The following is a 22,543-nucleotide window of genomic DNA, read 5'->3' on the forward strand; positions in this document are numbered from 1 at the left end:
AGCGTGGAAATCTCTGTGATAGCGTGGTAAATAATGTTGTTCTAGGGCATGAACCAAGTTCTGATTTAGGTGTGTTTGCTAGGCAGGGAAGCCACAAGGGTAAGTAATCGTTGAAGACAGGTCAACGTAGAGTTGAATATGGATGCATTTGGGTGCAGACAAGTGTAGTTAGCTAGGCTGAGTTCACGAGGAAGATAACTCTGATGTTTGGGATTGTTTGGGAAGGCTTAAAGCTACAACAAGCTATTGTGCTAGGCCGCAGGCCATAGCACACAGCTGGAGGTTGTGATAAGGGCTGTCAATGGTGGACAACACCTTTAGAAGGTAGCATGGCATGAGAGAAGGGTCTCCAAGGTAAGCCACAGTCCTAAAAGGACTTGTCTCCTGACTGTGTGGTGGAACTAAGGCTACAAGACATGCCCTAACCAGTAATGCATCAAACCACAGTGCTAACATGTTGCAACAGTGTTTTGTGAAGGGATACTAGATTGATGAACTCCTAAAGGGTATGCCACAACACTCTTAGGGACTGTTTGAAGACTGTCATAAGAGTTTAGGGCTGCAACAAGTGTCCTAACTAGAACAATAATCATTAGCGGAATGAAATTAGTATTATGAGTAGCATTTGGGCTGATTGAGCTAATTGTTGGAGGCTGAAGTTGACTGGGCTTGACCAAGCCACTTAGAGGAAGATCCTATCTTGTTTGACCAACATTGACTTCTCTGGTCAAGGCTTTACGGCTGCTGTCATAAAATATCAGATTTGTATATTTGTACTATCTTTCTCTCTTTGTTGAACTATTGAAGAATATAAGAAGAATTGATCAAGGGTTTCGTTACATTGGGGTTTGTCCCTGGCTGGTGCCACATCTTGTGTCCTCTTGTCTTGGCTTGTCTTCTACTATTTATGTTTATGTTCTATCTGCATTTTACTATCATGCTGATGTGATTGCGAAACTGGATATTGATATTAGGCTAATAAGAAAATTGAAGTAAATTGCTCTTAAGCATAGAACATACCAAAAATTAACATAGAGCCTATCACTTTCGATGATGGTGATACTCTTGTGGGGTCATCCTCCACACCAACAAATGCAAAGATGACATCGGATATAGAGGAGGATGCAACAGAGGAGAGCAGTGGTGACCATGATAGTGATGTTGATTTTGATGATGATGATTGATGACTCATGAGATACCCACTACCTTGTACTTGTAGTTGTTTTGTATTTGCTATTTCTATTTGCCATTGGCATTGCTACTACCTATGTAACACATTTTGAGTTTGATGACTTAATGAGAAAATTGCATTTTCTTGTCTTTTCGCTATTGGATCATTGATGAATTTGTCACAATTGTATTTGTATGCATAATGTTACTTTGTAAAACTTACAAATTTTAAATTTACAATGTAGAATCTAGATCTATGTCTGAATTTGTATCATGAATGAGAATTTATGTAAGAAATATCTATTTTTTAATATTTCTCTCTCTCTCTCTCTCTCTCTCTCTCTATATATATATATATATATATATATATATATATAGTTTGATAAAATAATATATAACGTGTCCTACGTGTCTTGTTCCAGGGGGTCAATGTGCCCATGTCGGACACTCGAATTTTTGTGTCCTGTGTGTCCCGTGTCCTCGTGTCAGGTGACGAAACGAAGAACGCCCATCAAATAGTGTCAAGGCTAGCTTGGGGGCTGATCCAAACTTATGCAGGAACGCAACAAAACACAGAAATATACATATACACAAAGATGCAACAGAAATACAACTTCATTTCATTAATATCAAAGAACTGAAATATGCTTACATACAAAAATGGAAATAAACTAGCTCGGGCGATGGTAGCTTATCTTTGAGAAGAGATGTGGCAGTTACATGCCTATGAACTGTGTTACAATGAGGCTCGAAGGCCTATTTATTATTGAGAAACAATGGAAAACCCTAAACATCCAAAAACCTAACCCTAGGAGATGAAGCGCCAAAACTATGGGCCTTGTTTGGGTAAATTGGTACATCAACTTCTCGGGGTCATAACTTTGGCATATGATCTCCGTTTGACGCACACAATACCTCGTTAGAAAGATCTATCCGAGGACTACAACTTTCGACTGCAAACATGAGTCAAAGACTCATGTTTGCTCGTTTTCGAAGAAAAACGTCGTTTAGGGCCTCAAAACGACTTCAGAAGTTCAGGTCCCAAAAAACTGCCAGAAATAGTAAACTGTGCTACAATTAAGGAAATTGAAAAACTAAAAGAAATAGTGGTGGGGGTCCAAGTAGAATAGGCGGGTGGCCACCAATATCCACCTGGATCAGGGGCATCTTGGGTCCATTTGGGCACATCATGAATAAATTCAACTCCAAGCCTTACTGGCTTACTATTTTAGCATTTGGGGTTACCTTCGAGTGTCAAAGTACCATGTGGAACCATCTCATAGCAATTATGATTTTACAGTGATTTTCTTAATTGGTAGTTACTTCCATTGATTCTTAGCCCAATTCATCTTATACCACATTCATCATTAAGCAATTATACAAAAAAACCATCAAGAATAAAACAATAATGCCAGTATGAACAAGAAGAGACAACGAAACACAAGAGACACAAGATTACCCTGGGAAAACCTCAAAGTAGGGAAAAATGTTGAAATTTGATGGCTAAAAAAAGTTTCTAACAATCCCGACCCAGTTTTAATTTCACCTTATCACTCCCATTCAGCTAAATGCCCTTTCCCATAAACATACATTCAACATATAGAATTCTGGAAATGAAATTTTCAGATTAAAACACATGGGACTGTCAACACATATTGAAAATAAATATGGACATAACCCGACCAGCAACACACATAAAAATACATGCAGATTTTTGGTCAACTTAGACCCAGGGAAAACCCCTTCAATCTTCTCCGGGGAAAACTTGTTAGAGAGCTCTTCAAATTTATTTATCTTTCAAGTTCAGGAAAAATACATTTGCAGACAAAACAAAACAGCAAAATACAACTTATCTCTTCAACCCAAAACTCCTTGAAAACTGTGCCCTCTAAAGTCACTTTTCACTTTATAATTTAACATGACTTTACCACTTATAAAGTCACTTTCACTTTATAAAGTCACACTTAGGAAAATAATTATTTTGGACACTTTTCCCTAGGTAGAGACTAACCCATGGGAAACCACTTGTCCAAGGTACATTAAAAATCAACAAAAAACCCAAGAACCTTTTGTAAGAGAATTTGTCCATTTCAACAAGAGATACAATTTGAACTTTGAAAACCAAAGATAAACAAAACAAAAACCAATTCCAGGTCAGCTTGGTCAATTGCCCTCAATTGACTCAGGAATTCAATCTTCTTGAGCTTCAAAAATTTTGGCCTTCTCAAAATTTGTACTTCCATTTTCTTTCTTTGATTTTGTCCTTCCTTGAGCCTCAAATTCGTCCTTGTAGTATCAAAAGATTTCTTCTTCTATGATGTCCGAATTGTGTTTTTGGAGGAGGCCAAATGGAGGGGTGATCTTGGAAGCCTATTCACAAGAGAGGCTCAAATATGTGGCTTGCTTGCTTTTGAAGGCAAGGTTGTAAGCTCTCAAGGAAGGGCTTAAAGTGAATTTCAAGGTTTAAGTTTAGGGTATGTATCTTATAATGGAGGTCCCTGGGCCTTAAAATTCTTGTGAAAGCTTGGATTCCAAGTGATCCTTGAAGAATTAACCTCAATAATGTATGGGACCACACGGGACCAAGTGGACCTGGGGATTAGATCAAGGGAGTAGGTTTTAGCAACCAAAACTATGCTTGACCTATTCTAGAGGGAGAAAGGGACTAGAGAAAGAATTTTCAATGCAAGACAATGTGAGGATCCTAATGAGGTTTATAGCCTAAGGAAACCTAGGGAAAGATTCAATCTTGAGGCTAGGGCTTGAGGTATCTCAAAATCCCACCGTTGGAATTTCTTCGAAATTGGAGGGCACTTAGGAGGCACACCAACGCAGAGGATACCAAGAGATTGAATTTTTTGAGTAGATGGTTTGCGAGATAAATGATGCCTTAGGAGACCTAATGGGCTAGGCCTAGAAAAGAAGAGGGAGGAGAAGAAAATAAGGTTTAAGGGATCACTTTATGGTGGCCCAATGCCTAATCCTTTGGGGAAATTGGAGTCAGGTAGAATTATGCCTATGGACTTTTGGATTTTCTAGGTCAAGGAGGCCTCAAAGACAACTTCCGTTAGCATTAGGGCAACAACAAAAGAAACCTCAAAGATTTTATACTTTGTTTTGCAAAATAGATGCCTTATCAAGATGAGTTTTAGTATTGAAACATCCTTAGGAACATTCATTCATTATACATGGCCCATACATGAAGCATTCACTATGTAGAAACAAAATTTCCACAACTTCGAATAAATAGATGCAACAAATTAGCCCTTTTATAGTGAAATCCCAACAACAATGTATGTGACAAAAATAGAAAGAAATAATAGCATTAACTTGTATTTACATGTATAAGAATATATCCAACCATCCAAAATTTGCCATTCAAGAAGGTTCAAGACATGAGAAAATAATCCAAACATCAAAATTCATTCCATGCTCCAAAAAATGTCCTCCAAGAAGGATAGCGAAAATCTCTAAAGAGATCCAAGTCCCAAATCCTAGTGATGATGCTAAAATGAATTCACATCACTTGTATTTATACACTTCTAATGAGTTTGATTTCGCTAATTAGGCCTACAATAGCCCCTAGAAAAAATAATGTGCAAAATAATTAACTTTTGGTGACAAGCCCACCAAACTAGCTCATAAACAAAAGAACAAGCCTCTCATGAGGTCGAATGATCAATAGTACATGTCGTTAAGCCTTCTAAAAGACCTGATGAAGTCCATAGGTGCTGTGATGAGAAATAGGACTCCCAAAAGTAGTGGACAAGGGGTTGGTCCCTTGTTCTCCAAATATTAAACCTGTGGTGCTCCCAATGGGTGTGGGGGCACACAAGTGTCCTCATGGGTCTTCAAATAGATCGAAGATGCCTGTCGACCATCTGCAAGGGTTCAGATTGGTATAAGTGATGCCACGTCATCATACAGGTCCTGGGTCATTTGCCAAGTGCATGATACAACTGTGGGGCCGGCTGGGCATGGTGAACCAGGTGCATCTTCCTCATCAAATAGGTCAAACTTGAGCAATATTTGAACATCTCTGGGGATCCATGGAATGCTGTCTACTACTGTGGAGGCCCATGGCTCTCTACACACACCCTGCATGTGCCAATGTGGCCCTCTGAAGAGTTAGGACCCTGTATAGGGAGACCAAACCCAAAATGGAGACCATTTGCAATCTTGCATAAGATCCAATGTGTCCCCTTGCCTTCTAGTATAAAAAGTCATTTAAAGAAATCGAGTTAAAGAGCTTACAAACCATGGATAACAAGTGGGCATTTCATAATGGCATGCCCTTCCATAATGGGATTTGGCATGTGCTAATGTCTCCAAGCTCCAAGGGGGGTTAACTAAGTACCCTATTAGGTGGTTTCTACTTTTAAAAGGGATGATATGTCCAAGGTACATCCTTCAAATGGTTGTGGCATGTGATAAAGTGATGGAACATAGTAGGGGATGGAGGGGCAATCCTGGGTCACATGCCAAGGTACATGGGTAGCTAATAAAGGGGAAGCCCACACTTGGGTATATAATGTATAGGAGGGAGCAATCGTGGTACATGAGTTACCTCGACCTTGAATTTTCCACCCTTCTTCATATGCCTTTTGCCTTTTATGATTTTTCTTTGGTTAACTGCTCGGGGCTCAAGGAGTAAGAGCATGATATTTAAAGTATAGCAGTGGATACCCCTTTTGAGGTGGGGTGATTCATTGCCCACTAGGGGTTGGAACAATCATTGGTTCCATAATGATAAAAGAGGCTCATCTAGGGCCTATAGGAACTAGGGTGATGGCCATGAGAATGGGGTAGAGCTCATGCATTAGCTTTTGCCTGCGTGCTAATTGTGTTCGTTCCGGCCATCTTTTGCATTTTGTGGTACATTTTCCTGTTGAATGTAACCAATTATGCTTTTACTTTTCTTTTCAGTTGCATCAACCTCTGGGGCATCATTCCAGGCCCAACCCAAGGTGTGGGCAAGGGGAAGAGGAGGCTAACCCTATGTGGACCCATTGGAGGAACGTGGACCCAGGTGGGAAAAATGACGAATGGGGTTATAATGAACGGAGGGGGAGTGATGTATGTGGATGAGGGAGCGAGACCACGCAACCAAAATTGGAGTTTCTTATGAAGTACCATCCTGAGAGCCCAAAGTTCAGTAAAAGAGATCCCACGGGACTAGGGTCCAGGGGTAACATCCTAAAGAGGCACAGGGGACAAGAGCATAGACCTAGCCCACTCTTTCTGCTGAATCCCCCTATTAATTCATGCCCAAAAGTCTCCATGATAAGTAAACCACAATACTCAATTACCAAATGACAAGGCATACCTTTAGGTTTGGGAGGCCCACTTTCAAACATACTATCTTGACAGATGGGTGAGGGACCACATGGCTGGCTCAGGTGGCAAAGAAGTGGCACAACGAGCTAGCTAGTTGCTGCAAGGGGCTGCTAACTGCCGGCTGAGGACTATCTTGGAGAAATTTTTTCTCTTAGGGGTATCACCCACAAAATGATGGGTAACAAGTCACATAATATAGATGACCTCCAAGTGATTTATCAGACATAGGCCCACACACATCTGAATGAATGAGGTATAATATATCCTTAAACCTTGTTTCACTGTTTGTAAATGGTTTCCTTGTATTCTTTCCCAAAGCACATCCCTTGCATATTCCTTCACGATATTCTTTGATATTGGGGATGCCATTTACCAATTGATTGAGAGAGGGAATAACCTTATAATGTAAATGCCCATATCTTCTATGCCATAGCTCAATGGGATTGATTTCCATGTGAACTAGGGCTTGAGGAGATGGTGTTATGACTCTATATAGACTTCCTTCACGTACTCCAATAACCCTAGCTTTATCGATGCTTGAATCTTTTCCCCAAACTAGAACTTTTCCATCTACAAAAGCAATTCTATCACCTTTATCTTCTAAGCAAGAAATTGAAAGTAAATTCTTTTTCAAACCTGGAACATAAAGTATATTGTTGAGATGTAGTTTTCCTCCATTTTCCAGCTTCAAAGAAGTTGATCTCAGGCCTCTAACAGCATAACTTTTGTTGTCTCCCAATTCCACTGCATGAGAAGATGGTTCCTTTGATAGAGTGTGAAGTTGTTTACTTTCTCTTATCATGTGCCTTGATGCTCCATTATCAATAATCCATGCATTGTCATCATTGAGTGAACCTGTGAGTGCAACCAAGAACCCTTTGCTTTTGACCTTATTGAATAAGTTGTAGATGATTCTTTTGATCCATCTTCCTGCAATATTGAATCCCATTTTCTAGTATCTTATCATAGTGAGTAACTTTTACTTTCAAGCCAACAGAGTGATCTCCAATCTTCCTTGACCTCAACTCTGAAACCATGTTGAGAAATCACTGCTAGTAGTATTAGGGTTTGATTTCTCTTTCTTGATAATTACTTGTGAATTATGTTGGCTTCTTTTATTTATTTATTATATTATCTTTCATCAAGCAATTACCAAATTATATGTGTATGAAGATCATAAGAACAAGAGACACAAGATGTAGGCACTCAGCGAGGGAAAAACCCCTATCTAGGGGAAAACCCAGTCAAACTTCTTCCTTAAGTAGTTTTCACAAGACAAGATGAGGTAGTTCAAGACCCTTTGACCTAGATGTGAGAATTCCACAACCGGAATGCCTACTGCAACAACTAATAATGTCTCTTCTATTTGTTAAATTAATCAACCAAATTATTTGCAGTTTCCTACAGCAAATATCGAAACATATACATCGTAGCCTTCACTTAATTAAATATTATGCGGAAACAAGAGACTGAGCAAGAAAGAAAATACAACACAAATGACAACTTTGTTTTTGGACAAATGTTCCCCGAAAAACCCAATGCGGGAAAACCGGTGCAACAGTTCTGAGGGTTTATTATTATTAAGCAGTAGCAAATTCTGAATACATCTTTGAATACGTCTTCGGTTATTTAGTTACAAAGAAATACTGGCAGAAAGATTTGTGAGATTTCCTCACACAATCACTGAGAAAATCCCAGTTGATCCGAACTCTGGATGAAGTGCCTCTATTAGGCCCTACGTTGCCTTTGCGCAGTCCTCACGCAGTCCTTGCATCTTCCTCTCTAGGCACTGCGTCACCCAACTTGCTGATCGATTTGCTGCTTGGAATCTCTGCTCTCAGCCTTCCGGTCTCACACCTCGGCACCCGGTTTTTGAAATTGTCTCTCCCCAGCAAAATCTCGGACTCTCTCTCACCCTCTGTGCTACCTCTGCGTGGCCCTTCGTGGCCCTATGTCAGCCTTTGCGTTTGGGCTACTAGATCACTCTCTGACTCTCTCTGTTGATGATTCTCTAGCTGAGAAAATCTCTCTCTCTGGATGTTATCCTTGCCCCTCAACTGCAAGAAATCTTCTCGATCAAAACTTCCTCCTGAGAACTTCTCACTTTAGAAATTCGATCTCTTGATCTCTCGGTGTATTTTCCAAATGACCCTCAATCTTCCTTAAATAATCTTCTTGTTGACATTCAACGACCCAGATTAAAATATAATCAATTGCTAAGATCATTTTAGCTTGATCCTTGTCTTTTTCTAGAAGTTACACCCACAATTAGATTAATACCCATTAATATTTTTAATTTCCTAAGTTTTGATTTAGGGTCCCATTAAAAAATATTAATTATTTTAATAAAATTGTTTATGGGTGGAATTTCCCAAAACACTTTCTAGGTTCTTTGGAATACATGTGCCCAAGCCTCCTTGCAAAATTTGAGGCCTAGAGTACATCCGATGCTACCCCAAATCAACACTCCCTCTTAGCGAGGAATGTGCTCTAGCAATATACGCTGCTGCATACTGCTTTGACTCTGAAGCGTTGTTCTCTATGCTGTTGATGTTTAACATGTTGTCCACCAACTACTGCGCTGCTGCTGCAACTGTATTGTTGCTGACACTGCCACTGTCAGCACTGCATCCGTAATACAACTCCCTCTCGAGTGCTGCATTTGTGCTGCTGCTAGCACTGCCACTGCCAACTACAACTACACAAAAAACTGTTGCTCCTACTCTATCAGCAACAAAAAAAACATCCCAAATTACTGAACTAACTGTGTTCAGTATGATACCACGTGAATGCTGAAGCCTTACTACTGCTATTCTCTACGCTGACCCTTAGAATCTACTACGCTGCTGTTGACCTATGCTCTGTGCCATCTGCACTACTGCCAACTTTTCTATGCGATCTGCACTGCTGCCAACTTTGCTTTGCGCTCTTCAGTTTCTGGCACTCCTAGCCACTGCAACTGTCTCCCTGACACTCCTCGACACCAATCGACACTAGTCCATCCTGCTACTGCAAAACTGGGCTCTCGTAGCAAGGTATTGATCCAAGAGGTGGACTCCTCAAGGATCCTGCCCATCTGTAGCTCTTTTGAACTACAACTCCAAATCAGCTCACCTCCCTCCTAGAGGTATCTCGATTGTCATGGCGAACTCCTCCTCTTCGATCTTCGTCGGCGCAGCCTTCGGATCGTGCTTCTCATCCTTGTCCTTCTTCTTGAGAGGACACTGTGTAGTGTAGTGACCCATCTCACCACACTTGAAACACTTGATCTTTGAGACGTCCTTCTTACATCTCCGTTGCTCTTGCTGTCCCTTCGATGCAAGGGCTGCATTATCCTCCTCCTCCTTGGGCTTCGACCCACTGTTGCTGTTGCTTCTGTCAAGTTTGACCTTGACTAAGTCTCTCCTCAACTCCTCTTGTTTTAGAGCTGCCCACATCTCATCCCAATTCGACAATGCTACTCTGCCTAGGATACTCTGGACAAAGACTTGCCACTCATCTGAGACAGAATTGAGGGCCAGTCTAACCAACTCTGAATCTTGAGGTGTATGCCCCGCAGTAGACAACTCATCACGGGTTTCCTTCAACTTCGTGAGGAATGGATCCACACGCTCTCCCTTCTGCATTTGAGTAGATCTCAACTGCTACTCGAAGTACATCTTCCGCTGCTCGGAAGATCCCTGATATAACATGGCCAAGGCATCCCACATCTCCTTAGTAGTCCCTCTGCAAGCAATGTGACACACCACGTGATCCTTGACTCCATCAAGGATCATCCTCTTGGCCTTCAACATTTCTGATCTATACTTAAATGGATCTGCATCTGCAGGGACAGCCACCACGCTATCGACGTATGTCTTGAGGGCATGCTCATCTAGAAGGAATGACATCCTTGCCTTCTAGATGACATAGTTGGATGCTCCATCCAACCTATCCTGATCCCTCAAGCCATTGGTTTCCATTTTTGCCAAAAAATAGAAAGTCGAATGACCTCCTCTCTCCTTTGTGCTGCTGTTGGGCTAGCCTACGTACTCCCTGCTGGAGCTAGTAAAATTGCTACCCCTTGCTGCTACTCAGCGCTGGAGAATTCAAATTCCTTGGCTAGGAATTCTCCGAGGAAGAAATTCCCTCAGCAATGCTTCTCCTCTCTCTTTTGACGTCTTTTAGCCCAATAATCTCCCTACTGAAAATCTGCGTCCCACCAGCTCTCCTCACACTGAGGCTTCAGTGCCACTCCCTCTGCCCTGAAAAAAATTTGAACTAGGAGTCCTTCTCTCTGCCAACTCACTCGGAGAGAGACTGCCTCGAAATTTCAGCCCTCCGGCTAAGAACTACGCAAACCCTTTGGGGTTTTGAACTACTACCTCTTGCAACTTTTTCGAACTCCCTCTTCTACTCAACAATGGATCTATCGACTCTGCTCTTCTTGCTTCACTTTCATTGCTCTGATACCATGTGAGATTTTAACAACCAGAATCCCTACTGCGGCAACTGATAATGTCTCTTCTATTTGTTAAATTAATCAACCAAATTATTTATAGTTTCCTACAGAAAATATCGAAACAAATACACTCCAGCCTTCACTTAATTAAATATTATGCAGAAACAAGAGACCGAGCAAGAAAGAAAATACAACACAATTGACACTGTTGTTTTTGGACAAATGTCCCTGAAAAAACCCAATGCGGGAAAACTGGTGCAACAGTTCTGAGGGTTTATTATTATTAAGCAGTAGCAAATTCTGAATACATCTTTGAATACCTCTCCGGTTATTCAGTTACAGAGAGAAATACTGGTAGAAAGATTTGTGAGATTACCTCACACAATCACTGAGAAAATCCCGACTGATCCAGACTCTAGTTGAAGTGCCTCTGGCAGGCCCTATGTTGCCTTTGCGCAGTCCTCACACAGTCCTTGTATCAACCTCTCTAGGCGCCGCGTCACCCAGTTTGCTGATCGATTTGCTGCCTAGAGTCTCTGCTCTCAGCCTCTCGATCTCACACCTCAGCTCTCGGCTTCTGAAACTGACTCTCCTCAGCAAAATCTCGGACTCTCTCTCACCCTCTACGCTGCCTCTGCGTGGCCCTTCATGGCCTTGCGTTAGCCTCTACGTCTGGGCTATTGGATCACTCTTTGCCTCTCTCTATTGATGATTCTCCGGCTGAGAAAATCTTCTCCGGATGCTATCCCTGCCCCTCAACTGCAAGAAATCTCCTCGATCAGAACTTCCTCCTGAGAACTTCTCACTTCAAAAATTCGATCTCTTGATCTCTCGGTGTATTTTCCAAATGACCCTCAAGCTTCCTTAAATAATCTTCTCGTTGACGTTCAACGGCCTAGATTAAAAGCTAATTAATGGCTAAGATCATTTTAGCTTGATCCTTGTCTTCTTCTAGAAGTTACATCCACAATTAGATTAATACCCATTAACATTTTTAATCTCCTAAGTTTAGACTTGGTGTCCAATTAAAAAATATTAATTATTTTAATAAAATCGTTTCTGGGTGGAATTTCCCAAAACGCTTTCTGGGTTCTTTGGAATATATGTGCCCAAGCCTCCCTGCAAAATTTGAGGCCTAGAGCACATCTGATGCTACCCCAAATCAACACTAGACACAAACTTCCTCCAATCACCAAGTCAACCCTTCCTTCTAGCAACTTGAATCTAGATCTTCGACCCTACAACAGTAGACCTTCGACCTATCCAACAACAGAACTTCAACCTATGTAGCAATAGAACTTCGACCCCACAACATCCCAATAACTTCATATGAAAGAGAGATAGAGTTAGCCCAAAAAGATTGACTTGTTCTTCTCCAACAATTCCCCTTCTCCTTGAACTTCGCACTTTTTTTCACTTCCTTCTTGTGTATCGAACTTGTTGAGTTGGTGAGAAAATGGATTGAACTACACTTGTATATATAGCCTCTTATGTGGGTCAAATTGTCCTCATGTAGGCCGACTTCATCAGGCAAGGGCCGACTTGGTGTGGAGGTGACAAATTACATATTTGACTCAATAATAATTCTTTTTACATGATTCAAAAGCCCAAGAAGGGTCTTATTAAATGGACAATGACTCTAATGATTCAATATAAAACCTAGAAGTCCTAAATGGGGACTTTGACCTATAAAATGATGACCCAAGCATGAAACCCATGCTTTAATAAGTCATTGTAATAATAATAAAATTTTCTTTTTCATTCTTTGATAAATACATTTCATAATGACTCAAATACAAATATGAAGACCGAACCTAGTTACATTCTTCAACACACAACCCCCTCCAACTTGTCTTCATAGCTCAGACTTGTTGATGCCATATTACTAGATTGACTTTAGCCATGAAACCCTCGCTGCAAAAAATAATTTGCTCTCTTAAAACTGTTATGGCATGTGATCCCCCACAAAGTTTCCACTGCTCGAATACCATGTTAATTCTTTTATAGCAGATATGATTTATTTTTCTTCAACAATTTATTAAAAAATCCATAAAATATATATCTCGAATATTTCTGAAATTGATAATATTATAAACGCATTGGTATATTAACTCATAAAATAAAATGCAATGAAAGTGAAATAAGGAAATCAATCACACTACAAAAACAAATTTGTGCCCAACACAATCTTCCTTCATATTAATTTTCTTAGGAGAATTTGGTCCTAGCCCCACAGAGAATACACAGAAAAAATACAATTGCTTGGAACTTGGAACTCGACCCCATTGGAAAAAATTGGCCTCATGGAAATTGACCCCTAAAAATCGACACTTTTAAAGAAACTCGACCTCTGGAAAGTTTATCCTCCCTCACCAACATTTCAGCTCCTCTTTTCCCTCGTATGGCCCTTGCGCACTTGAGAAATTTCAGCCTCTAGATATTGAAAGCCTCCAATAATTTGGCCTCCTCTTCAACTGACTTAACCTGTCTCTTTCCTAGCGTTGGCTTCCTTGAAATTTTCTCCTGAAATTTCCTGCTACAATTCTCCTCACTTCTCTTAGTTTAATCTTGCCTTTTTCTCTTGAGAAAATCACTTCCTCAACAATAATGTGTATTCCCCTCTTTTAAACGTATTTAATAATTTCATTAAGTCAAAATCCATAACCCTAATCTCCTAAGTGATCAATGGCTAGGATTAATTCCTAAGCCTCACTTGAGATCAACGATTGAGATTATATCTAAGTCACTTAAATAATTTAATTATTTATCCTTAAAACTTTGGCCTATTAATCCACAATAATTAATTATTGTACATTCCCAAGTTAACCTTAGGAAAGAAATCATAAAATCACTTACTCCACCAAGAAAGCACCTTAAAATCATTTACTCCACCAAGCAAGGACCTTAAAAGGCAATCACATATATTCTACTTGCTAAGACACCAAGCCAATGTAGAAGACCTTCCAAGGCTGCAAAATCAACAAATCATAAGAGTAGACATATCAACCAGTCAACATATCAATATCACCTAGGACAAAAACAACTGACTTACATTTCGAAAAATATTGATGCGAACACAATTGGGTCTTCTGAAAACAATTCATCTTAGGTATCAAGTAAGTGCAAGGTTCCTTATAAGATCGAATTGCGATGATTAGATAATTTTTCAGTTTGACAATTTTGCTCAGGATTCATAAGTTCATATTGTCTTGTATCACCAAAGATGACAATTCCAATAATTGGGAAAGACAGAGATATTGCGACACAGAAAAAAGATATTAAGCCTTTTCATCAATATGCTTTGAGGACAAAGCATTTCTTAAGGGGAAGAAAATGTTATGAACATAAATAACATAAATAATAATTAATAATTAGCAATGTTGCGAACATCGGCATCGGGATAAAATCCGCAAGGGTCCGGAAAACCAAAAAATCGTAAAAATGGGGAAAATATCAGTAAAAATCGACAAACATCGACAAAATCAAGATACCATCAAAATATTTGTAAAAATCGGCAAACATTTGCTAGGCCAAAAAATCATGATTTTGAGATAAAATCAGGATGTTATCGAGATGTTCGCAACACTAATAATTAGTATTAACAAAAAGACATGTCTCAAAAAACTCGACTATTCATGAAAGGGCATCCCACTTAGGTATATGTACAGGCCCTCATTGTATTTTAACTATCATTCATTCATACATTTATTCAACATATATTTATTTATCCTAGATGGATACTTTTATATTCTAAGTCTCTTGGATTATTTAACTCATGAGCCAAGTTTGGCTATCACAGATTGTGATCTTTAAGCGAATTGCAGTTAACAAACAAGGCATTCAGATTTGAGGGGATTATTTAACAAACAAGGCATTCAGATTTGAGGGGATTATTTAACTTGTGAGCCAAGTTTGGCTATCACAGATTGTGATCTTTAAGCGAATTGCAGTTAACAAACAAGGCATTCAGATTCGAGGGAAAACATTCTTGTTTCTAGAAAAGAGTGACCAACTTTATATTTATAACTGGACAACCTAAAAACCTGTTGTAATGGCAACTACAAACATTTTTGACTATTTACTGCATTCTAGTTGAAATCCAGTAGCTTTCAGACTATCCCATTATTTGCATATGGTATGTGATTACCCTCTTCACCAAGGGAAATCTTGATTGTCCCTTGTGACCTCAGTGATTGAGGAAAACCCTTTCCTATGGAGTCAGTCTGGTAATTGAGAAAAATGATTTGTGCAGAGTGATATTTGACTGCGTGCTTGTGACCTACTTGGTTGTGGCCCAATTTGGATCAGTTTACCATTTCTATGTGTAGAAAATGCCATCTAATCTTTAACAAATAATTTCTTTACACAGCTTGGCCTCACAAACTAAAGCGGTGTTTTAAAGTTATTGCCTGGCATCACACTGTACAAACCCAATTAGAAGCTCGTGAGAATGTTATTTTTTGGCTTTGAGAATCTCCCATTGCTAGGTTCTTCCTATTTATTTTGGTGTTGCTTTTAACTTGCTTATGAGATTTTATCTCGACTTTAATCTCATGGGATATAGGATAAGAGCAATGCTTGTGAGATAACATCATGTGCACCTTTTAACCTAGGTATCTGGATATAATCGTTAGGCTAACAAGACTGTTGATTTGGGGTAGCATCGGATGTGCTCTAGCCATGAAAATTGGTGGAGAGGCTAAAGCACATGAGATCTCCAAGACCCAAAAATGGTTTGGATAGATTGTACCTGGTTTGGGAGATATTAAAATAATTAATATTTTTAATGGAGTTCCTAAATCTAAACTTAGGAAAAATAAAATATTAATGGGTATTAATATAAAACTGGGTTAGAAGGTACCAAAAGTCATGGATCAAGCCAAATCTAATCTTAGCCGTTGATTAGAGATTTAATCTCGGCCATTGATGGACCAACGAGAAAAGTATAAGAGGAGGCTTGAGGGTCAATTGGAGAACACACTAGAGTGATCAGTCATTCATTTTGCTAGAGTGGGTTTGCTAAGCAAAGTTGAATCAGTGATCAACAACGAGGGTTAGTGAGTACGAGGCAAAGAGGCAGAGACGATACTGAGAGACTAGCGCAAAAGCAGAGACAGCCAGAGCAACCAGTCCAAGCTACGCAGAGCCTAGCAGAGGCAGCGTAGAGCCCAGAGAGACTGCGTCATCCACGCAAAGGGCAGAGGGAGTGACGCAGAAGCCTCTAGAGGCTGCGTAGTGCCTCAGAGGGCTGACACAAAGGGTTCCGGGGCTGACGCAAGTCAGCGGAGGGCTGACGCAGTAGCCAGAAGGGCCAGTGTTGTGCTTCGATTATGTCGGAGAGGGTTTCGTGGGACAGGTTTTCTGAATACCTATTTCCGGATATAGAGGTATTGCTGCCGTATATTTTTCTCTGTCGGGTGAGCTAGTTTAGGTACCCAGTTGTACTTTGATAAACTGCATAATAATATAACCCTTTGAATAGCTGCACTGGTTTTCCCGCATTGGGTTTTTCTGGGGACATTGGTCCGAAAATAATGATGTCACTTGTGTGCTTGTTTTCTTTCAGTTGATGATCTGTAGATGTTGATACTACACTTGTGTTTATTTTCAGTTTACATGGTAAATAACTTGTTAAGTAATTAAACAAGCAAGAAGAAATAAACCAGATAGTATAGGAAGAATTTCTAACGAGTTAAACTTAGAAATTCCAACATGGTATCAGAGCGTGGTTGCAGATCACAAGAAAATTGAAGGCATCAGCTTAGCAGAGCATTTGCAGCAGATTCAGCTGTCTCGAGTGACAGAGCTGATCCTTGCAGAAAGCGACAGAGGAAGGAGTGACGCAGAGGGACTACGTCATTAGTCTGGGCCAGAGAGAGGCAGCGCAGAGGCTGAGGAAGGCAGAAATAGGCTCACGCAGAGGCCAGGAGGGCTGACGTAGTTGTTTGAGGGAGCTGTTTTGTCGGTGCTGGGATTGTGCAAAGCCAAGAGGCTCAATCCTTTAGTTGCTGGGGCATAGGAGGTTGTGGGTAGTTTGTGGAGCGAAACTGGTGGGGTACTGTGGTCAGAACAGTACCTAATAGGGCAAGACCAATGTGGAGGGAGTTGCTGCCGAGGCGGATTTCTAGCCAAGGAATTCGGATCAGTGTTGTGGTTGCATAGACAATCGGAATGGGGCAACTTGACGTTGGCAGAAGGATTTCTAGGAGGGAAATCGGGACTCAGAGGGAGTCCAGAAGAGAACTTCCAGACGAGAAGTAGAGAGACTCAGCAGGAGTCGAACAAAAGACTTCCAGGAGGGAAGTAGAGAGACTTGGAGGAGTCATTAGAGAAGAGCAGCGAGATGGCCGTGAATGGGTTGAGAGATTAGGACGAGCTGGACAGAGCATCCAACTTTGTGGTCTGGAAGGCCAGGATCTTGTCCATTCTAGACAGACATCGCATCAAGGGCTTCGCCTTGAGAACGATGGCTATCCCAGTTGACCCGGTAGCAAATGATAGGTATGAGGAGGCAATGGCTAAGGCAAAGTGCATCATCCTTGATGGGGTCAAGGATCATGTGGTACCACATATTGCCGAGAAGGAAACGACAAAGGAGATGTGGGACGCTTTGAAGACATTGTAACAACATACTTTCGTGCAGAGGAAGATGCTCCTAGAGAATCAGCTAAGGGCATACCAAATGTAGAAGGGAGAGTAGATAGATGTCTTCCTCGGTTGCTTGAAGGAGATCCATGACCAACTAACTTCCATAGGGGCCACGCCGGATGAGGAATTGATGGTGAGGACTGCACTGAACGCAGTTCCTGAGGATAGGGAGGTATTTGTCCAGAGCATACTGGGTAGGAGGAGTCTTCTAGATTGGGAAGAATTGTGGGTGGCTCTTTGTCAAGAAGAGATTAGACGGCTGACCAAGGCGGGGAGTAGCGGCAAAGGGGTCTGAATCAAGGAGGAAGAAGAAGATGCGGCTCTAGCATCTGCGGGAAAGCAAGAGAAGAGGAAGAAGAAGAACCTCTCCAAGATCAAGTGCTTCCATTGTGGGGAACTGGGTCATTTTGTGAACCAGTGTTCGAGGAAAAAGAGTAAGAGAGAGGCTTCTGACTTGAAGGCAGCGCCAGGGAAGGCGAAGAAAGAAGTCGAGGAGGATGACGATTATGCCATGAGTGCTCATGTGCCACTTGAGAAGAAGTGGGGAGACATCGAGCTGTAGTCAGACGAACTACAGGCGATGAGGGGCAGGATCCTCGAGGTACCCAACCTCTTGGATTATACTTTGCTATGGGAGCCCCGAAAAGGAGTAGCAGGACTGGCGGATGTCGGTAGAGACGGGTGCGGATGGAGCAGCAGAGAGTGCTACAGTGCAGGAGTCCCGGGACAGCGTGAGGCTAGCAGGCTGCACCAGTGCGAGAAGCACGGGAGTGTTGCACCAGTGCAGGATGGCACAAAGAGGTGTGTAACGGTGCGAGATGCAAGGAGTTGTTGCAGCAGCGCAGAGGTCAGTAGAGGGAGCACTTGTTAGCGGCAGAGGGAGCTTCAACATCAGTAGTGTTTCTAGCCTAACAAGGATGTCAGAGTTGGGTGGATCAGTTACTTCTCAGTAACTGAGTTGCAGTGTAGGAGCATGATGCAACATGATGAGAGGGGATGCAGTGCAGATGCAGTGCTGGGAAGATGGACCAACAACAACACGGATGCAGAGGGAGCTGTCGTATGGATGCAGCAGTGGCAGTGGCAGGGCCATGGGCAGCAGTACAGGATGCAGTGGTGCAGAGGATGTTGGGCGGGGAGGCCTAGCATTAGCACACGGACCGGTGCCGGATAATCACTGTGGAGTATTACTAGAGCACAGTCCTCGCTAAGAGGGAGTGTTGATTTGGGGTAGCATAGGATGTGCTCTAGCCATGAAAATTGGTGGAGAGGCTAAAGCACATGAGGTCTCCAAGACCCAGAAATGGTTTGGACAGATTGTACCTGGTTTGGGAGATATTAAAATAATTAATATTTTTAATGGAGTTCCTAAGTCTAAACTTAGGAAAAATAAAATTTTAATGGGTATTAATATAAAACTGGATTAGAAGGTTCCAAAAGTCACGGATCAAGCCAAATCTAATCTTAGCCATTGATTAGAGATTTAATCTCAGCTGTTGATGGACCAACGGGAAAAGTATAAGAGGAGGCTTGAGGGTCAGTTGGAGAACACACCAGAGTGATCAGTCATTCATTTTGCTAGAGCAGGTTTGCTAAGCAAAGTTGAATCAATGATCAACAACAAGGGGCAGTGAGTACGAGGTAGAGAGGCAAAGACGATACTAAGAGACCAACACAAAAGCAAAGACAGCCAGAGCAGCTAGTCTAGGTTACGTAGAGCCCAACAGAGGCAACGTAGAGCCCAGAGAGACTGTGTCATCCATGCAGAGGGCAGAGGGAGTGACACAGAAGCCTCCAGAGGCTGCGCAGGTCAGCAGAGCGCTGTCGCAAAGGGTCCTGGGGTTGACGCATGTCAGCAGAGGGTTGATGCAGTGGCCAGAAGGGCCAGCGCTGTGCTTCGATTGTGCCGGAGAGGGTTTTGTGGGATAGGTTTTCTGAATATCTGTTTCTGGATATAGAGGTATTGCCGCCGTATATTTTTCTCTGTCGGGTGAGCCGGTTTAGGCACCCAGTTGTACTCTGATAAACTGCATAATAATATAACTCTTTGAATAGGTGCACCGGTTTTCCTGCATTGGGTTTTTCCGGGGACATTGGTCCAACAATAATGGTGTCACTTGTGTGCTTGTTTTCTTTCAGTTGATGATCTGTAGATGTTGATACTGTACTTGTGTTTATTTTTAGTATTTACATGATAAATAACTTGTTAAGTAATTAAACAAGTAGGAAGAAATAAACCAGATAGTACAGGAAGAATTTCTAACGAGTTAAACTTAGAAATTCCAACAAAGACCACCTAACCCAGCCTACTCTGGTAGGTTTATCATTCCAGTTACATGTTGACATGGCCTCTATCCTTTTTGTTGATAGGTTGATCATTTCAGTTGCATTTTGATGTGGCATGGTTGACTGCAAAGTTGTGTGGGTTCATCTATCTTCCTTTTAGTGCCACTGATACCTATTGCACATGCATCCCGGCAACCACCTCCTTTGGAAAGGAAAGTTGTAACACAACCATTCCTATAGTTTAAACGACTTTCCCCACTGTCTCACCTGCTCCTGTACCCACAACCACACCTGCACCCAGCCGCATGCATGCAACACTGATTTCAAAACATACACTTGAAGCGATTGTCACGATGCTTAAAGGAATAGTTAGCTTCCTCTTTCAAGTCAACAATATGAGATTACATTTTTCAGAACCTACACTTCTGCCATGCCTTAGGTGTAGCAATGGTATGGATTGAAATATAAGCAGATATAGTCTTCTGTGTTTAAATGGTATAGGATTCTTTATTTTCATTTCATTGCTCACTCTGTAACATGCTAAGGCATTCATTCACATTTATATTTCAAGTTTTTTGATAAACACAACCTCACCTAAAAATTGTTCACTCCCTTTCAAGTAATCTGCGTTGCCTCAACTACAGTTGGGCCAGATTCTCACTATTAAGGTAAGAGAAAGTGTCCTTTTGTATGGTTTTAGAAATCTTTAGTTGCCTTATGCATGAATCATTGGTCTTCCAGTTATTGATTTGCATCCTTGTAGTAGAATGGGGTTTCATAATTTATATTGCATGGAAATTTTGTTCCTGGTTATATAGATCCATACTCATTTTGTTATGATACTATGCTATTTCTTTACTTTATTTCTACTTTACGGAGGAAATGCCCTCGACAGTCCATTTTGCTATCACTGTTTGGTGACTTTTAACTCCATTTCACCAATTTTGGTTATCACAGACATTTATATATATTTTCTAGTCAGTTAGAGAATATATAATGGATCATGGTTCTGTAATATTTTTGCTCATTACTGGTTGCAGGTCTCATATTAGCTGCATCAGGCCAGTTAGATTCATACCTAAATAATGTTGGAGTACAGAATGCAACAGCCCCGAGTCCCACATAAAAATATATAGAGCTTGGACAAAGTAATAATAGCAATAAATTGGGACAGTATGAAAGGTCCTATTACTGGCACTCAAAGGAGAAATACATCCCTAAAGTGACTCGTGAGTGGCATTGTCCTTGTCTAAACAAGCAGATGTCAAAGAGGAACTGGAAGCTGAGGTGAATTTGTTAATATCTTCGGCATCTTTGTAATTTTTTTGATGCAATATATGTTTGTGTGCGTGTTCTCACTTTTATTACAGATTGGCACTGAGTGCCACATTCTTGAATAAACTAGAAGAGATAAAATAGCTTGAGAATAGGTTCTACAAAAGATAGTAGTGAAGTTCCGGTCATGTTAAGTGGAAATAGATTGCGTCATTGTTTTATATGCATGTTCTACATGAATGTTATTCAATTTTTTTTGACAATATTTGTTAATGCCAAATAAAAAACTTGCGTGATCTAGGTAGCATAAAAGGATTAATACCTCGCTTAAAACACCAAATACTTGTCTTAAGTTTGTGGGATTTTGTGTATGGCCAGTTTTCTAGATTTTGTGTGCGTGTTCTCACTTTTATTACAGATTGGCACTAAATGCCACATTCTTGAATAAACTGGAAGAGATAAAATAGCTTGAAAATAGGTGTCTACAAAAGATAGGAGTGAATCTCCGGTCATGTTAAGTTGAAATAGATTGCAACATTGTTTTATATGCGTGTTCTACATGAATGTTATTAAAAAAAAATTGTCAATATCTGTTAATGCCAAATTAGAAACTTCCGTGATCTAGGATAACATATATATAAGGAATAATATCTTGCTTAAAACACCAAATACTTGTCTTAAAGGTTGTGTGGTTTTGTGTATGCCCAGTTTTCTAGATCAACTAATATCTTATGCGTTATTGTAGTTACGTCTTTTTATTTTTTCCTGTTTGGTTGAAATCATGCTTTTTCCAAAGGGATTTCTAGCTCTAATGGTCTCCATGCCCTCTATCTTATATTGGTTACATGCTATGTTACTGGATCCATGGGGTTTTGATGTCGAATTTGCGGATCTGCGTTTCGGATACAAATATGATATGGATCCACCCAGATCCACATAGGATCCGCCACATAAACATATCCTTCAAACCCAGAAAGAATCCCATGCTATTGAAACAAATCCTATTCCAACTAGCTCTCACACGTCGGATCCCAAGCAAATAACATTAGAGATTTTGGTTTATTTTTTCGGATCCCAAGTGAATAACATTAGAGATTTTGGTTTATTTTTTTATCTTTTTAAGGATAGTTGCCAACGATTTGAAACCCTAAAAAGCAAATATTCTATTTAGAATTTTAGCTTGATCACTTATTAGCAATCTGTAGGCTGTATAGTTGTACAAGTTATTAGTTACCTATAAGCTGTATAGCACTTGATAATGTTACTAGGAAAGGTCTAACACACCGAAATTTTAATTTTCAATTTTTGATAATGCTAACAAGAAAGTTTTAAGACAATACACAGATAATAAATTATAATGTATAGTGTACAAAGGATGCTTGTGTC

At 40.6% G+C, this 22,543-nt stretch overlaps 1 protein-coding gene across 1 annotated transcript in view; it reads left to right on the plus strand.

Moving 5' to 3' along the window:
* The window catches only part of LOC149174121 (uncharacterized), a 193,035-nt gene extending 171,615 nt beyond the window's left edge, over positions 1 to 21,420 (plus strand). Inside the window, exon 22 of the mRNA XM_089419184.1 lies at positions 20,923 to 21,420. Coding sequence (XP_089275310.1) covers positions 20,923 to 21,008 — 86 coding nt within the window. The 3' untranslated portion in view covers positions 21,009 to 21,420. The remainder of the gene's footprint in view (positions 1 to 20,922) is intronic.
* The last annotated feature ends 1,123 nt before the right edge of the window (positions 21,421 to 22,543 follow it).

This window comes from Pinus tabuliformis, chromosome 4_1, assembly GCF_031772625.1.
Source record: "Pinus tabuliformis cultivar Carrire ecotype Pingquan chromosome 4_1, CPIR1, whole genome shotgun sequence".
In the NCBI taxonomy this organism is placed as follows: Eukaryota; Viridiplantae; Streptophyta; class Pinopsida; order Pinales; family Pinaceae; genus Pinus; species Pinus tabuliformis.